At 43.9% G+C, this 19,113-nt stretch overlaps 1 protein-coding gene across 1 annotated transcript in view; it reads right to left on the reverse strand.

The window, feature by feature from the left end:
* The window catches only part of cdh13 (cadherin 13, H-cadherin (heart)), a 526,099-nt gene that overhangs the window by 277,227 nt on the left and 229,759 nt on the right, over positions 1–19,113 (reverse strand). Inside the window, exon 5 of the mRNA XM_023985362.1 lies at positions 6,669–6,821. Within this exon, the coding sequence (XP_023841130.1) occupies positions 6,669–6,821 (153 nt within the window). The remainder of the gene's footprint in view (positions 1–6,668; positions 6,822–19,113) is intronic.

The raw sequence follows: 19,113 nt of genomic DNA on the forward strand, positions 1-19,113 counted from the left end.
AACCTTAATGACTTGAAGAAGATCTGCAAAGAGGAGTGGGACAAAATCCCTCCTGAGATGTGTGCAAACCTGGTGGCCAACTACAAGAAACGTCTGACCTCTGTGATTGCCAACAAGGGTTTTGCCACCAAGTACTAAGTCATGTTTTGCAGAGGGGTCAAATACTTATTTCCCTCATTAAAATGCAAATCAATTCATAACATTTTTGACATGCGTTTTTCTGGATTTTTTTGTTGATATTCTGTCTCTCACTGTTCAAATAAACCTACCATTAAAATTATAGACTGATCATTTCTTTGTCAGTGGGCAAACGTACAAAATCAGCAGGGGATCAAATACTTTTTTCCCTCACTGTATATATACTGTATATGCTCTCTGTCTCTCTCTCCATCTCCATCTCTCTCGGTTCTCTCCTGTTGCTCCTCCTCCTTGTCTCTCATCGCCCTGCTGTCAGTATCTATGAGGCTGAGTAGACTGCAGTAAGCTGGGGGATGAGGTTGTGCTGCCATTGTGTCATTCTACAGCGGCGTCTGGGAGCATTGAGGAATAGGTCTTATCTGAGAGCAGTAATTTGATCTGGCATCGGGAGCATGTCTCTGTCCCCTGATCCCCATTCTCTCAGCTTTCATGTGCCAGTCTCAACCCAGCTGAGAGACTCTGTAAAAACCTTTTTTGTCAGCCTTTTGGTAGTGAGGAGGAACAACTATTATGAGTTAACCTTCCTTTCAGATAACAGGGAATTGGTTAGCCTTGTTGCCAGGAAGCTATTTCACAGTGTGCTGACCATACAGTACATGCACAACAAGCAGACAAACACTCACACGATTCTGTCCAACAACATCAATGCGCTGCCAAAGATGGTTTAGGTCTACAGAGGGCAGACTATCTTTAAAAGAACAGAGCATTGACTGGTCAGATATACAGACACACACAGTCAAATATACACCTACATGCATAGCCAAACTTCCTCAAACACACCTTTTAAACTGTGTGTAGTGTTTGTTATCTTCTCAAGTTCTATCTCAGAGTCTGGCTGTGTGTCTGGCTACAGACGGATGTCCAGTCCTTTAAACTCTCCTCCAGCTCTCTCATACCTTTACACACCTCAGCCAATGATAACAGCTCACTTATATCCTTATACCCAGGAGCTTCTGCTTGTTTTCTTCTTCTCTAAATCCTCTATCTTCTTCAACTTCCTTTGTGTCTTGTTTCTATGGAAATGGCTGCGTCTCCAACTGTACAACTGTAAGTAATCATGAAATCCCTCTCAAGTCCTATACAGGAGTGAGTGACCTGCTCATGTGCTCTGTGCTGCACTAGGGATCAGACAGACTAAAAAAACACTCCAATGCATTTGGGAGCTCAGAGTCTCCAGCAGCAGAGGGAGAGGCTACTGTCATCTGTCATCTACCCTGAGCCAGACTCCATCTGAGGGGGATTTACCAAGCCTGACATGGGTATGGGCATGGGGACAAGCTGCAGTCCAGACCAATGATAATAGAGCCTTTACATGAGAACTATAAAGACCATGACCATCGAATGAGAGGGAGAGAGATGGAGAGAGAGAGAGGAGAGGGAGGAGAGAGAGGAGAGGGAGGAGAGAGAGGAGAGGGAGGAGAGAGAGGAGAAGGAGAAAGAGAGAGGGAGAAAGAGAGAGGAGAGGGAGGAGGAGAGGGAGGAGAGGGGGGAGATGGAGGAGATGGAGAGAAAGGAGAGGGAGAGAGAGAGGAGATGGAGAGAGATGGAGAGGAGAGGGAGGAGTGGAGGAGAGAGAGGAGAGGGAGGAGAGAGAGGAGAGGAGAGAGAGAGGAGAGGGAGGAGAGAGGAGATGGAGAGAGAGAGAGGAGAGGAGAGAAGAGAGGAGAGGAGGAGAGAGAGGAGAGGGAGGAGAGAGAGGAGATGGAGAGAGAGGAGAGGGAGGAGAGAGAGGAGAGGGAGGAGAAGAGAGGGAGGGAGGAGAGAGAGAGGGAGATGGAGAGAATGAGAGGGAGGAGAGAGAGGAGAGGAGGAGAGAGAGGAGATGGAGAGAGAGGGAGGAGATGGAGAGGAGAGGAGGGGAGGAGAGAGAGGGAGAGAGGAGGAAGGGAGGAGGAGGGAGAGGGAGGAGAGAGAGGAAGGGGGAGGAGAGAGAGGGAGGAGAGAGAGGAGAGGGAGGAGAGAGAGGAGAGGTGGAGAGGTGGAGAGAGAGGAGAGGAGAGAGGAGAATGAGGAGAGGAGGAGAGGGGAGGAGAGAGAGGAGAGGAGGAGAGAGAGGAGAGGGAGGAGAAAGAGGGAGAGGAGAAGAGAGAGGAGAGGGAGGAGGAGAGAGGAGAGGAGGAGAGAGAGGAGAGGGATGAGAGAGAGGAGTGGAGAGGAGAGGAGGAGAGGGAGGAGAGAGAGGAGAGGGAGGAGAGAGAGGAGAGGGAGAGAGGAGAGAGAGGAGATGGAGAGAGAGGGAGAGGGAGGAGAGAGAGGAGAGGGAGAGAAGAGGAGAGGAGGAGAGAGAGGAGAGGAGGAGAGAGAGGAGAGGTAGAGAGAGAGGAGGGGAGAGAGAGATGAGAGGGAGGAGAGAGAGGAGAGGGGAGAGGAGAGAGGAGGAGAGAGATGAGAGGGAGAGAGAGAGGAGAGGAGGAGAGAGAGGGATGGAGAGAGAGGGAGGAGAGGGAGGGAGAGAGAGGAGAGGGAGGAGAGAGAGGAGAGGGAGGAGAGAGAGGAGAGAGGAAGAGAGGAGAGGGCGGAGAGAGAGGAGATGGAGGAGAGAGAGGAGATGGAGGAGAGAGAGAGAGGGAGGAGAGACAGGAGAGGGAGAGAGGAGGAGAGGGAGGAGAGGGAGGAGAGAGAGGAGATGGAGAGAGAGAGAGGAGGAGGGGGAGGAGAGAGAGGAGAGGGAGGAGAGAGAGAGGAGAGGGAGGAGAGAGAGGAGAGGGAGGAGAGAGAGGAGAGGGAGACGAGAGAGAGAGGAATGGAGAGAGAGGAGAGGGAGGAGAGAGTGAGAGGGAGGAGAGAGAGGAGATGAGGAGAGGGAGGAGATGGAGAGAGAAGGAGAGGGAGGAGAGAGAGGAGAGGAGGAGAGAGAGGAAGAGGGAGGAGAGAGAGAGATGGAGAGGAGATAGAGGAGAGGGAGGAGAGAGAGGAGAGGGAGGAGAGAGAGGAGATGGAGAGAGAGAGAGGAGAGGGAGGAGAGAGGAGATGGAGAGAAGAGAGAGGAGAGGGGAGAGAGAGAGGAGAGGGCGGAGAGAGAGGAGAGGAGGAGAGAGAGGAGATGGAGGAGAAGAGAGGGAGGGAGGAGAGAGGAGATGGAGAGAGAGAGAGGGAGATGGAGAGAGAGAGAGGAGAAGAGAGAGGAGAGGGAGGAGAGGAAGGAGAAGGGAGGAGAGAGAGGAAGATGGAGAGAGGAGGAGAGGGAGAGAGAGAGGAGAGGGAGGAGAGAGAGAGAGGAGATGGAGAGAGAGGAGAGGGAGGAGAGAGATGAGAGGGAGAGAGAGAGGAGATGAGAGAGAGAGGGAGGAGATGGAGAGAGAGAGGAGAGGAGGAGAGAGAGGAGATGGAGAGAGAGAGAGGAGAGGGAGAAAGAGAGGAGATGGAGAGAGAGAGAGGAGAGGGAGGAGAGAGAGGATAGGAAGGAGAGTGTGTGAGAGATTGCTAGATATGAATTCCACGCTTGCTTAGACAGAAAGATGAATGTTCTGACACAGGAAGTATCACATGGACAAACTGTGTCAGTGCTTTAAACTTTTGTTTTAATTTTTGTTGTGTTTACATGAACCTGCGTTTATTTGTATGAGTGCATTTGATTGTGAAGGAATAACAGTCTACATCTGTTCTTCATTTCTGTATATGGTGGTAGCAACTGAACAGCAGTAAGTCAATGATTTGGGTAAGCTGCAGAAAACTGCAAAATACAATAACTATAATAGTGCAGCGGTTAAAAACTACGAATCATGGGAAGTTGCTGATCCCGTGTCTCGTCGTCTGTTGTCTGTGTTGTTCTTCTATACAGTATCTCTCTCCCTCCTTCTCTCACCTCTGAATATTGTCTGAGTGTTTCATAACAGCGGAAAGCGTGTTGTTCCTTCCTCACATTTCAGACCATTAACAATACAATGCGTCAGTCTAGAACAATCAACGGTGCTGTTTACAACAGAGATTAATATATAACAACATCCTGTTAGAGATCCCTCCTGAGAGAGGAGAGAGAGAGAGAGAGAGAGAGAGAGAGAGAGAGAGAGAGAGCGAGAGAGAGAGAGGACAGAGGAGGAAACAGAATGATGTTGTGGGCTCTGGTAAACAGCCTGTATAGAGGATGAATGAGTGGCATGAGGTCATAGCCCAGTGGAGGTGGGGTGTGTGTGTATATGAGAGAGAGAGAGAGAGAGAGAGAGAGAGAGAGAGAGAGAGAGAGAGAGTGTGTGTGTCTCCGTTTCTGTTTCTCTGTGTGTGTTGTGTGTGCGTGAATGTGCGTGGCGTGTGTGTGCACGCGTGTGTGTTGTGTGGTGTATGTCGTGTGTGTGTGTGCATGTGCGTGTGTGTGGGTGTGTGTCTGCGTGTGTGTCTGCGTGTGTGTGTGTGTGCTGTGTGTGTGTGTGTGTGTGGTGTGTGTGTGTGTGTGTGTGTGTGTGTGTGTGTGTGTGTGTGTGTGGTGTGTGGTGCGTGTGTGTGCGTGTGTTGTGTGTGTGTCTGCGTGTGTGTCTGCATGTGTGTCTGCGTGTCTGCGTGTGTGTGTGTTGTGCGTGTATGTGCGTGTGTTGTGTGCGTTGTGTGTGGGTGTGTGTCTGCGTGTGTGTCTGCGTGTGTGTCTGCGTGTGTGTGTGTGTGTTAGGGAAAAGTCAGGTGAAAGCCCCAAACTTTGCATCTGTGTGACTGATAAAGCAGTTAGCGTGGAGCTCCAATAACACAATGTGTTATGAGTGGGCCAGGCAGGCTCTAAAACATAGCAGAGCAGGGGAGGCAATGGATTATCATAATGCTGCCGCTCCTGGGCATCAATCCATGACTCATTTCCACATTTCTGAATTAAATTGGGCAGTGCATTGGTAGCAGACCAAGAGGGAGAGAGAGTAATTGCATGCTATCCTTTTAGCAATGTTTTCTCTGGATCTAATGTGACTAACAGTGCAACATCCAGCACCAAGCATGTCATGGCAACAGGCCATATATGGACGTAAGCAACTAAATACAAACAGCATCTTCCAATGAAAGAGTCAACACCGACACAAACTGTTAAACCACTGATATGTCATAAGTTAAACCATCGAACACAGACAACTACACAACTCCTCAGACACTCACGCAGGTGGACACAGTCACATCCTTAATCAAAATCTACATTTAACTCAAGTGAAATGGCAGTGGTTTAAAGACTTACCTCGTTAAATAAAGGTTAAATAAAATCAATTTAAAAAAATGATGTGTGCATGCTTGCCAGTGGGGACTGAGATTGGAGGCTGTGTGTACATGTGTGTGTGTGTGTGTGTGCATGTGTGTGTGTGTATTCAGACCATTTGCTATGAGACTCGAAATTGAGATGTTTCTACAACTTGATTGGAGTCCACCTGTGGTAAATTCAATTGATTGGACATGATTTGGAAAGGCACACACCTCTCTATATTAGGTCCCACAGTTGACAGTGTATGTCAGAGCAAAAACCAATCCATGAGGTCGAGGGATTGTCCGTAGAGCTCCGAGACAGGATTGTGTCGAGGCACAGATCTGGGGATGGATACCAAAAAATGTCTGCAGCATTGAAGGTCCCCAAGAACACAGTGGCCTTCATCATTCTTAAATCCACAAATACAGGTGTGCCAAGCTTGTAGCGTCATACCCAAAAAGACCCAAGGCTGTAATCGCTGCCAAAGGTGCTTCAACAAACTATTGAGTAAAAGGTCTGAATACTTATGTAAATGTGATATTTCAGTTTTTTATTTTTAATAAATGGTGCTTTGTCATTATGGGGTATTGTGTGTAGACTTATGAGCTGGATTTTGTTTTTTTTAAGTCAAGGAGTCTGAATACTTTCCGAATGCACTGTATGTGCTTGCGTGTTGTGTGTAGCTGGGGAGAGCTCAGGAGAGAGATGTAAATGTCAAGTGCTTGGCTGTGTCTCTGGTTTAATCCCACCTGGGCCTGCTGTCTCCCTCTGCCCCTCTCTCAGAAGCCTGCTCCTTCCTTCTACTTCACCACCAATCAAACACCCCAGACACTTATGTTTAGCCACACACTCCATTGACAGTCATTAAAAAAGCAAAGTCACATCTACGAACATGCACTCAACTAACTAGACTTGTGTCTATCACTGCAAGTGGGATACAATCAATTGTGTGTGACTTGAAGAAAGAATCACTCTCTTTTGCAAGGGAATGCTTTAGTCAGGAAGACACCCCAGAGGCATTTCAATAAACTAGATTCTCGCAGTCTTCTTATGACTCTTTTATCACAAACCTTCAACTTGTGACTGATAGCATCAAGTCACCCATGAGAGAATTTGAGTCCATTTTCTCTCAGACTGATTCTGCCAGATAAATGCACAGCCTAGATCTGGAATCTAAGTCTGTGGTTGAAACCCAAACACCTCTACTATCTCTCTAATGTTACGTTTTACACATATTTTGTTGTACATGAATGAATAAAAGCATCAGGGGATGGAATCAAAATGTCTGTCTTTCTTTCGGCTGTGTGAGGTATGTACTCACCGTGTAGGAGCTGATGGCCTCTCTGTCCAGCTCTTGGCTGACGGACACCTCTCCGGTCACCCTGTTGATGGTGAACACACCCTTGGGGTCCTGGTCAGCACCGGACCCAGTCATATGGAAGATGTGGTCATTCTCCATCCCCGGCGAAATCACCTGGAGTCACACAAAACAACAAGCAGTCATTAGCAAATTGTCAGTATTAAATCATAACTGGCTGTATTTCTTCCACTGAAAATATGGATGATGTATTTCTTACATACTGTATGTATTCAAATAATGCAAAATCTTCCAAGCAAATGTCCTAGTAACACCAAAACATGATTGCTTTCAGTTAAGTATGTGTATCAGCAGAACAATTCAGATGAGAACATGGTTTGGCCAGATGTGTAATTGATGTGTAACCAGATGTGTAACCAGATGTGTAACCGGATGTGTAATCGGATGTGTAAACGGATGTGTGACCGGATGTATAATCAGATGTGTGGCCTGATGTGTAACCAGATGTGTAACCAGATGTGTAACCGGATGTGTAATCGGATGTGTAACCAGATGTGTAACCGGATGTGTGGCCGCATGTGTGACCGAATGTGTAACCAGATGTGTAATCAGATGTGTGACTGGATGTGTTACCATCTGTGTAACCAGATGTGTAACCGGATGTGTAACTGGATGTGAGACCGGATGTGTAACTGGATGTGTAACCGGATGTGTAACCATATGTGTGACTGTATGTGTAACCAGATGTGTAATCAGATGTGTAACCAGATGTGTGACTGTATGTGTAACCAGATGTGTAACCGGCTGTGTAACCATATGTGTGACCGGATGTGTAACCAGATGTGTAACCAGATGTGTGACGGATGTGTAACCAGATGTGTGACTGGATGTGTAACCAGATGTGTAACCGGATATGTAACCCGATGTGTAACCAGATGTGTAACCGGATATGTAACCAGATGTGTAACCAGATGTGTAACCGGATATGTAACCAGATGTGTAACCGGATGTGTGACCGGATGTGTAACCAGATGTGTAATCAGATGTGTGACCGGATGTGTAACCGGATGTGTAATCCGATGTGTACTCACAATAAGCTAGCAAAGGCAGCAACATCCACAGGTCCCAGCAGAAGGAGGAAGGTTAAAGGCAAAAGAGATCAGAGGATGTTAGATTCACACCACACTGCACACTCACATGCCCATGCAGACTGGTTTGACATGTAAAACCAGTGCTTACAGACCGTTCCCAGATCTGTTTGTGCTGTATAACCAACTCATATGGCGGTTGTCATGCCAAACACCATAGGTGTTGGCAAGATGCTACAAACAGATCTGGAACCAGGCCACAATGTCTATGATACTGTATGCAGGGGTGAAAGGATTCATTTCTTCCCGGTATGGAACCTCCTATACGTGCATGTACTTTTTTAATGGGCCTATTCATCGATTTACATATAGAATCCCTATTCATTCAATAGGACCTCTATGGGCCTAGTTGTAAAGAATTGTCATTTAACTTTTCAAATGAATGACCTTTTTATTGTGGCATAAACACAACCAGTCATGATGTTTACATCTGATTGTCTAACAGTCACTTCAAAGGGCTCCTTTACTAGCCTACCTGCATGTTCAACCTCTCACAACATATTTCCATCCTCCAAACAGTGGTGAATGGAAGAGACATCTGTTACACAAAACACCAACAAGTGTAAAGGCATATGGTGATTGTCATTAGGCCAGAATTTTTGCGTCCACTGCCTTGGTTAAAGGTCTGTTTTCATCTAACCACATCTATTTTTGGAGCATAGGCTATAACACACATTTTCAAGTTCATTCACACATTTTTCATGCCTCTGACATGCGGTAATATTAAAAAGTGATATAATAGCCTACAGTTTTCTTGACATTTTGTTATAATTATTGTGATAGGCTCATGTTTTACTGGTACGGCGTACCCCCACTATTTACAGTATTTTGCCGGGACCCCGTACTGGACCTCCTTACTTTCACCCCAGACTATATGAGGATATACACTATATTTACAAAAATGTATGTCCTTCAAACCTAACCTTTTACTGCAGGGGGCTTAGTCAGGGTCACACAGAGTGATTCTTGGTAGTCTTGAACAAATCAACTTTGAAACAAAAGTCTACACCTCACACACATGGTTATGGGCTTAAAAAAAGAAGACACCTGTACCATGTCAGATACAGAGTTGAAATGTATTACATTTTGAGTTTGCATCCCAATATTACACTTTATATACACCACAGATGACTGAAATATAACAAAACTGTTTCACATAGAAACACCAGATTTTCTGCGTGTAAAAAAAGAAAAAATACGAATAACATTCCATCCATGAAGCCACTAGAAAGTGAATTTGTCATTTGACTGCAGTAAAGGACTACAGAAAAGTTATGGGTAGGTAATTAGTTAGTTTCAAACACAGATCCAATTGATGTTATGCCATTTTACATTTTTCCCAGAAGATCCTTGATGTCTTTCAGCCAACAGACGATGCCTGTAGAATGTAGAACATATGTTGTCCTAGCCCATGAGCAGCACAGCACATATGTACTGTGTATTTACAGTAAAACATGGGGCTGTTTAAGGACATTTTGGAAGGACTTCTCACAGAGAGTTCACTTGGAGAATCAGTATATTCACACACAGCTACAGAATAGTCCATTTGAATACAACCATTCCGTACCAGCTACATTATACTTTCACAATGGACTATGCACCCTAAAAAAGGACCTGCAATTATTTAACGACAAACAAACACAGCACATAGTACCAGCCAAATGTTTGGACACACCTACTCATTCAAGAGTTTTTCTTTATTTTTACTATTTCCTACATTGTAGAATAATAGTGAAGACATCAAAACTATGAAATAACACACATGGAATCATGTAGTAACCAAAAAAAGTGTTAAACAAATCAAAATATATTTAAGATTTTAGATTCTTCAAAGTAGCCACCGTTTGCCTTGATGACAGCTTTGCACACTCTTGGCAATCTCTCAACCAGCTTCACCTGGAATGCTTTTCCAACAGACTTGAAGGAGTTCCCACATATGCTGAGCACTTGTTGGATGCTTTTCCTTCACTCTGTGGTCAGACTCATCCCAAACCATCTCAATTGGGTTGAGGTCGGGGGATTGTGGAGGCCAGGTCAACTGATGCAGCACTCCATCACTCTCCTTCTTGGTCAAATAGCCCTTACACAGCCTGGAGTTGTGTTGGTAATTGTCCTGATGATAGTCAAATGATAGTCCCACTAAGAGCAAACCAGATGGAGTGGTGTATCGCTGCAGAATGCTGTGGTAGCCATCCTGGTTAAGTGTGCCTTGAATTCTAAATAAATCACAGACAGTGTCACCAGCAAAGCCCCCCACACTATCACACCTCCTCCATGCTTCATGGTGGGAACCACACATGCAGAGATAATCTATTCACCTACTCTGCACCTCACAAAGGCATGGTGGTTGGAACCAAAAATCTCAAATTTGGACTCATCAGACCAAAGGACAGATTTCCACCGGTCTAATGTCCATTGCTCGTGTTTCTTGGCACAAGCAAGTCTCTTCTTCTTGTTGGCATCCTTTAATAGTGGTTTCTTGGCAGCCATTTGACCATGAAGGCCTGATTCACACAGTCTCCTCTGAACTGTTGATGGTGAGATGTGTCTGTTACTTGAACTCTGTGAAGTATTTATTTGGGCAAACATTTCTGAGGCTGGTAACTCTCATGAACTTATCCTCTGCAGCAGAGGTAACTCTGGGTCTTCCTTTCCTGTGGTGATCCTCATGAGAGCCAGTTTCATCATAGCGCTTGATGGTTTTTGCAACCGCACTTGAAGAAACTTTCAAAGTTCTTGAAATTTTTCAGATTGACTGACCTTCATGTCTTAAAGTAAAGTAATGATGGACTGTCGTTTGTCTTTGCTTATTTGAGCTGTTCTTCCCACAATATGGGCTTGGTCTTTTACCAAATAGGGCTATCTGTATACCACCCCTACCTTGTCACAACACAACTGATTGGCTCAAAGGCATTATGAAGAAAATAAATTCCACAAATTAACTTTTAACAAGGCACACCTGCTAATTGAAACGCATTCCATGAAGCTGGTTGAGAGAATGCCAAGAGTGTGCCAAGCTGTCATCAAGGCAAAGGGTGGCTACTTTGAAATATCTAAAATGTAAAATATATTTAGAAAAAAACATATATTTTGTTTAACACTTTTTTGGTTACTACATGATTCCATATGTGTTATTTCATAGTTTTGATGTCTTCACTATTATTCTACAATGTAGAAAATAGTACAAATAAAGAGAAACCCTAAAATGAGTAGGTGTGTCCAAACTTTTGACTGGTACTGTAGATGTAGGAACAACTGTAGTTTTGTGTCTATTTGTGTACTTCGAGGAAAGGCAACATTTCAAGGTCATCTGTTGTTCCCGTATAGACATCTAATGGTGGAGTTTTCTTTTTAGAGCCATTGACATCCAGCGAGTTACTGCTCTAAGATGAAATCCAACTGGGCTTGTTTAACCCCTGCACCAAATATGTAGCTTGTTTCAGCTCTACAGTACCTACAGGAAAGCATAGGAACAACGGTTTGCTGACTTCTACAGGTTTCAGAGATTACAAATAATAGATCAGCTTTCAATCGCACTGCCTTCTAGATTTAGTCTGGGGGTGACGGATAAAGGAGGTCTTTATACGTGAGTTGGTTCTCAGAGCAGACAGCACTCTATTCACTGTCTCACTGTCTCTATGACAATGAACACAACTTCAACTACTCATACAGCCACATCATTACTTAGGCAATGAAAGCAAACTGCCTCTTTCAGGGACATTTCCATGTCATCAAACAGTCTCTGGCCCCTACTAGGGCTGTTGCGGTGACTGTATTACCGCCACACCAATAGTCATTAGTCATGACTGCAGTAAAATTCCACGATTCACTGTAATCTTCTCTTATGCACTCTGGACATGTTTTAATAGAACCCAACTCGCTAATGGTCGTCATGTTGCTAATGGCCTGGTACTCAGCGCTCTATTGTCCCTCTAACCACACTGACATCCTGAAAATGTAATCTAAAATCACATTAAACACTTATCATCAAAACAGTATCATGCTTTTAAAACTCACTTCACTGTGATCGATCCATTTGAAGAAAGAAGTTCAACTACAGGTGGAAACTGAGTGGAAAACATTGTCGTGGTGGATGTTGTTTCAAAGCCTATCACAACACAATGGACAGCGCTTTCTCAGGTGATGATTCATTCAAAACACCCATACTGTTAGAGCATATGATCAAGCCTGAAAAAAAAAAGGCTGAATTAAAATAATGATTGTGCCGTTATACAATACATAGCCTACCGCATATTACGCACAGCAGAAGAAAAAAAAACTACTTAAGATGTCTTTGGTACATAATTGGTATAGCCTATATTATAAATTATTACAAATTCTAGTATTTTCCTTTGAGTGTGGACTGTATTATTATGCATACTGGATGGACTGTTTATCTTCTGCTACGCTCCAACATTACTATCCATGTCTGGGAGAGAACCTATAGGCCTAGGCAATGCTGTTGGTTCATTGATTGTGCAGGGCGGCTACAGAGTAGGCTGGTTAGCCTACAATTACAGTGAATTCGTATTTGATTTTGAATAGCCTAGTAATAGAGCTTTTTTTCTTTAATTAATAGGCTGACACATTACCTTTAGCTACAGAATATCTCATCACTGTGCGTTTCCATCTCCTCCTCTCTCTCCTTCATTCCTTTCTTGAGCACACAGAGTGAGGGCCTGTCAATAGTTTAATGAAATATGTTTCATTGTGAAAACATGTTCCCAAACAGATTTCACTTGGTTTCCAAATTAAGCACTGGGTAGCTGCAGCAACAGGGTTGGCGAGGCCATGGCATATGGAATATCACCTGTCGTGCAGCGAGAGGCTGCATAATCCTCAAACAGTGGTTGATGAGTGAAGTGAAATAAGGGTTCTAATCAGCCCAGACATTTCTATATGCAATCCCATGTGAAAGCAGCGTTTTGATGGTTGCCACTAAAAAGAGGAGGATCCCAGCTGCTACTATATTTATTTCTCAACTGCTCATATTACGCACATTGCTCTGCTATAAAACCAGTGTAGCCTACCCAACACAATTGAAAAAGGAACTGTGGAAAAACAGCCTCCATTCACTATTCCAGTGCATAAGGATGACATGTATTTTACCCCTGCCCCTGTTCCTGCCCATTTAATAATGGGACATAATAAATCAAAACTAATTTTACATATTAGTAAAGACAAGATTAAATTGAGAATGGTTTGATGGGTGCAAATATGACCAATTGATGTGAGAACAGCGTGTGCAGCCTGAGGCAAGCTTTTTTTGTGACTTTCTCAAATCATCAATAGCCTATAGTCTCACCATGCAGTTCATATTTGTTTTTATTTCTAAGACATTCTAAAGTTTGTCTCATTCACAACTGTTAAGGACTCTTTGAAGATTAGTCCAAATGAGGACTAAAAGAGATCCTAATAAAATCAAATCAAAACTACAGTTGCGGCAAAAACTCTAAATCTAGTGTATAGGACTTGTTTCAAATGATCACTTTTACGCTAAACCTAGTTACTTCATATGCACACTCGCTCCGGAATGGGAAAAATATCCTTTCTATTTTATTCAGCTAAGGTAAATTATCTTCATCTTGCTATAAAATGATATAATATAAAATAATGGTACAGGACCTATCTAATAGGCCCAATTAAATGACAGATGCGTATGGGTGTTGTATAGCTAGTTCCGGGAATATGAACTCATCATGGCCAGAAAAGGTGAGGCATTTATTCTGCAGTGGTTATGATATCTGTATTATGTATTATGTTTATAAATTAAACATTGGGTCACGCCCTGATCTGTTTCACCTGTCCTTGTGATTGTCTCCACCCCTCCAGGTGTCACTTATTTTCCCCAGTGTATTTATCCCTGTGTTTCCTGTCTCTCTGTGCCAGTCCGTCTTGAATGTTCATGTCGACCAGCGTGGTTTCTATTCTCTTTTACTAGTCTTCCCGGTTTTGACCTTTGCCTGTTTTTCTGGACTCCATTCCCGCCTGCCTGACTATTCTGCCTGCGTTGACCTCGAGCCTGCCTGACATTCTGTACCTCTGAAACTCTGAACTGGTTTTGATATTTTGCCTGTCCATGACCATTCTCTTGCCTACCCCTTTTGGATTGTTAACAAACCTCTTGGACTCTAACCATCTGCCCCCTGTGTCTGCATCTGGGTCTCGCCTTGTGCCCTTACACACTGTCTACTCTAGAAATGTGACATTACAGTATTCAGACATAGCCTCCAAACGTCAATGGAAAAGGTGAACAGTCTGTTCTACCGTTAAACTAGAAGCTTAGGATCGCATAGAGCAAAATACTAGCTACTGAACAAAAATATAAATTCAACATGTAAGGTCCTGTGTTTCATGAGCTGAAATAAAAGATCCCAGAAGTTTTCCATATGCACAAAAACCTTATTTCTCTCAAATGTTTTACATTTGTTTACATCCCCGTTAGTCAGCATTTCTCATTTGCCAAGATAATCCACCCGCCTGACAGGTGTGGCATATCAAGAAGCTGATTAAACAGCATGATCATTACACATGTGCACCTTGTTCTGGGGACAATGAAAGGCCACTCTATAATGTGCAGTTTTGTCACACAACACAATGCCACAGATGTGTCAAGTTTTGAGGGAGCTTGCATTTAGCATGCTGACTGCAGGAATGTCCACCAGAGCTTTTGCCAGATAATTGAATGTTCATTTCTCCACCATAAGCTGCCTCCAACGTCATTTTAGAGAATTTGGCAGTACGTCTGACCGCCCTCACAGCCGCAGACCACATGTATGGCGTTATGTGGGCGAGCGGTTTGTTGATGTCAACGTTGTGAACAGTGTCCCAAGGTGGCGGTGGGCTTATGGTATGGGCAGGCATAAGCTACAAACAACACACACAACAACATTTTATCGATGGCAATTTGAATGCACCTTGATGAGATCCTTAGGCCCATTGTCGTGCCATTCATCCGCCACCATCTCATGTTTCAGCATGATAATGCACAGACCCATATCGCAAGGATTTGTACACAATTCCTGGAAGCTGAAAATTTACCAGGTCTTCCATGGCCTGCATACTCACCAGACATGTCACCCATTGAGCATGTTTGGGATGCTCTGGATCGACGTGTACAACAGCGTGTTCTAGTTCCCGCCAATATCCAGCAACTTTGCACAACCATTGAAGAGGAGTGGGACAACATACCACAGGCCACAATCAACAGCCTGATCAACTCTATGTGAAGGAGATGTGTTGTGCTGCATGAGGCAAATGGTGGTCACACCAGATACTGTTTTGTTTATCCACACCCCTACCTTTTTTTAAGGTATCTGTAACCAACAGATGCATATCTGTATTCCCAGTGATGTGAAATCTATAGATTAGGGCCTAATAAATGTATTTCAATTGACTGATTTATATATAATTGTAACTGTAAATCTTTGACATTTTTGCATGTTGCATTTATATATTTTTTCAGTTTATTTACTACCTTGACGTGGGTCCAGTTAAATGAGAGATGGGATGAATGGTAGCCTATCCTAACTTGTTGTAAACCTGTAGTCTATTTCTGTCACGAGCGTCGTCTTCGTGGAAATGACCGGACCAAGGTGCAGCGTGGGGAGCGTACATTTATTTTTATTATGAATGTCGCCAACAAAAAAACAACAAAAACGAACGTGCCGCTGACTAGGGCTATACAGGCCACTAACACAGACAACTACCCACAACTAAGGTGGCAAAATAGGCTGCCTAAGTATGATTCCCAATCAGAGACAACAATAGACAGCTGACTCTGATTGGGAACCACACTCGGCCAAACACACAGAAATACAAAACATAGAATGCCCACCCCACATCACACCCTGACCTAACCAAATAGAGAAAAAAAACCTCTCTCTAAGGTCAGGGCGTGTCAATTTTGCAAGTATGAAACCATCACAGTCAGAAAAGGTGAGGAATTTATTCTGCAATGATCATGGAAATGAAATAGCCTAAATAATAAGAAATATATGCCTATTTAAAATGATTTAGCTAGGTTACCAGTGTTTTTGTTATGAATACGTCATCATATATTCCCCATTTGCACAAGGCTACAAGGGTAATTTGCCTTCCTGCAATGCAATTCTTCAACCACTAGAAACTGTGCTTACGCATGGTTTAAAATTTGTGGGAGGACAAGCACTTTTTCACGTCAAGTTCAGCAAATGCCAACTTTTGTGTCAGATATATAAATATTTTGTGCATACGCAACATTTATAATTGAGGCCCCTGAGCCGTATCTCGTAGGGCTGTGAATCATTGATGTTGGCCATTTTCATCATGAACTGTAGGCCTAAGTGTCTGTAAGTCTTCGTGGATAAGTGTGTGCCATCTCCACCACCACTACAGATGCGTAAGGAGCCATGCTTCACAGTTGGGGTAAATGTCCCCTCCACTCCACCTTCACCACTCAGGGAGCTAGAAAGCAGTGGTGGAAAAAGTACCCAACTATCATACCTGGGTAAAAGTAAAGATACCTTAATAGAAAATGACTCAAGTAAAAGTAAAAGTCACCCAGTAAAATTCTACTTGAGTAAAAGTATAAAAGTATTTGGTTTAAAGTATCAAAAGTCAAAGTTTAAATCATTTCAAATTCCTTATATTAAGCAAACCAGATGGCACCATTTCTTAGTTTTTTTTTTCATTTACGGAAAGCCACGAGCACATTCCAACATTCAGACATAATTTACAAACGAAGCATGTGTGTTTAGTGAGTCCGCCAGATCAGAGGCAGTAGGGATGATCAGAGTTGTTCGGTTGATAAACTTGTGAATTTGACTATTTTCCTGTCCTGCTAAGCATTCAAAATGTAATGAGTACTTTTGAGTGTTGAGGAAAATGTATGGAGTAAAAAGTACAATATTTTCTTAAGGAATGTAGTGAAGTAAAAGTAAAAGTACTTTACTATTTATATTTTTAACTAAAGTACAGGTACCCCAAAAAATGACTTAAGTAGTACTTTAAAGTATTTTTACTTAAGTACTTTACACCACTGCTAGAAAGTCATGTCTAGTGAAAGAGTATGTCAACCGTTCCTGGGGACTGGTGCTAAAATGCAGCCTTTCTACTCTCACTTCACTTCAAATCAAATCACATTTTATTTGTCACATGCGACAAATACAACAGGTGTAGACTTTACTGTGAAATGCTTACTTATGAGCCCTTTCCCAACAACACAGAGTTAAAAAGTAAGAAAATTAGCAAATAAAAATATAAAATAGTAATGCAATAAATAACAATAACGAGGCTATATAGAAGGAGTAGCGGTGCAGAGTCAATGTGCAGGGGTAGTTGAGGTAATATGTGCATGTAGGTAGGGGTAAAAGTGACTAGGCAATAAGGATAGATAACAAACAGAGTAGCACTAGGTTGTGTAAAGAGTGTGAAACTGAGTGTATGTGTGCGTGTGTGTGGTGTCAATATGCATGTGTGTGTGTGATGTGTGTGTGTGTGTGTGTTGGAGTGTGTGTGCGCGTGTGTGTGTATGTGTTGGAGTGTCAGTGTAAGTATGTGTGAGTGTGTGGGCAGAGTCCAGTGTGTGTGTATAGCGTCAGTGCAAGAGAGTCCGTGCAAAAAAGGGTCAAGGCAAATAGTCTGGGTAGCCATTTGATTAACTGTTCAGCTGTCTTATGGTTAGAGGGTAGAAGCTGTTCAGGGGCCTTTTGATCACAGACTTGGTGCTCCAGTACTTGCCGTGGAGTAGCAGAGTGAACAGTCTATGGCTTGGGTGGCTGAGTTCTTTGACAATTTTCCGGGCCTTCCTCTGACACCGCCTGGTATAGAGGTCCTGAATGGCAGGGAGATCGGCCGCAGTGATGTACTGGGCCGTCCGCACCACCCTCTGTGACACCTTGTCGCCGGATGCCAAGCAGTTACCATACCAAGCGGTGATGCAGCCAGTCAAGAGATGGCGCTGCAGTAGACTTGAAACTTCATCTGAGAAGAGGCCAGCATGACGAGCTAGGCTCAGGTCCTTCTCCTTTCTTTCCTCTCCTTTCTCCTCAACTCTCTCCTTTGGCCCTACTTCCCCTCGCTCTCTCTTTCTCTCTCTCCTCATTCACTCACTTCTCTTTTACCCCTCATCTCTCTCTATCTCTGTCACTCTCAGTCCTCTTTTCCTCCCTTCTCTTTCCTCTCTCTGAGGCTGGGTACATTACAGGATCTATTGGCCCCCACTACTCCCCCCGTTCTCCCTCTCTCCATCCGTGTGTCTTGTTTAAAGTAGCAACAGTCTCAAGCCGCAAGAGTCTGTGAGAGGGGAGAGAAAACTACAGCACACAGCATCATCCTTCTCCTTGACCTCCCGTTCCCATGTGTGAGACTCTACCGTCCGCAAGACTCTGTAATGGCCTTAGAAGAGTCCTGTGAGAGGTTGCTAAGGGAATTGTTATCTTGAATAAAACCAAGTTGACCCTTTTTTCACTTACATGATAGCTACACTACGTTATGCACACACAGCGACTAACAACTAGATTATAGATATATGTTTTAAAACAGTGAGTGACAAACTGGGTCACATGAAAAAAGGAGCCGATATGTAGTCAGAGTTTGTCTGCTCCTGTAGTATCTTAATGGAGTATACAGGCAGGCAGCGGGAGAGGATAGTGACAATGAGGCAATAAGTTGAGATGAATAGATCAACAGCAAGTGTCATGAGGAGTTTAGAGAGATTTAGGATGTCTGAAGGGGGAGAGTGATCCTCTGAGCTGCTGAGGCGATTCATTTCAGGAAGAATCGTGGGATACACACACACATACACACGCACGCACGCACTCACACACACACACACACGGCCCACGCCATAGTCTTGGCAATCCCTGTGTGGGAGGCCTAGTGGGAGAAGCTCACCTATTTCTATCACCTCTCATTACCATGCCAGCCAACATGAAAGAGTGCAGTGCTCCTGATACAGCCTGCTGATGACAGGGGGTGTGGCTCCTCTCTCCATCTTCTCTCCATCTCCACACAACACAACAGAGGAGAGGAGGACAAGGGAGCTCTACTGTAACACTATGAAGTTGACTGATAAGTGTTCTCTTGGATGAATGTCAATTATTTTCAAATGCAGTGCAGTTTTCCAGTCCCAAGCCATATAAAGGCTTAACTGTACAGATGTCGGATCTTAATTTGAACACTGTCTCCCGCTCGCCTAGCGTAGTAATCGACTACCGAACAGCTCCCTGTTTCATCTATTGCTGCTCATTGGACCCTATGATCACTCGGCTACACAGCTGATGCCTGCTGGGCTGTTCATTAACACGGTACTTCCTTTT

Source organism: Salvelinus sp. IW2-2015, linkage group LG4q.1:29 (assembly GCF_002910315.2).
Source record: "Salvelinus sp. IW2-2015 linkage group LG4q.1:29, ASM291031v2, whole genome shotgun sequence".
NCBI classification, from domain to species: Eukaryota; Metazoa; Chordata; class Actinopteri; order Salmoniformes; family Salmonidae; genus Salvelinus; species Salvelinus sp. IW2-2015.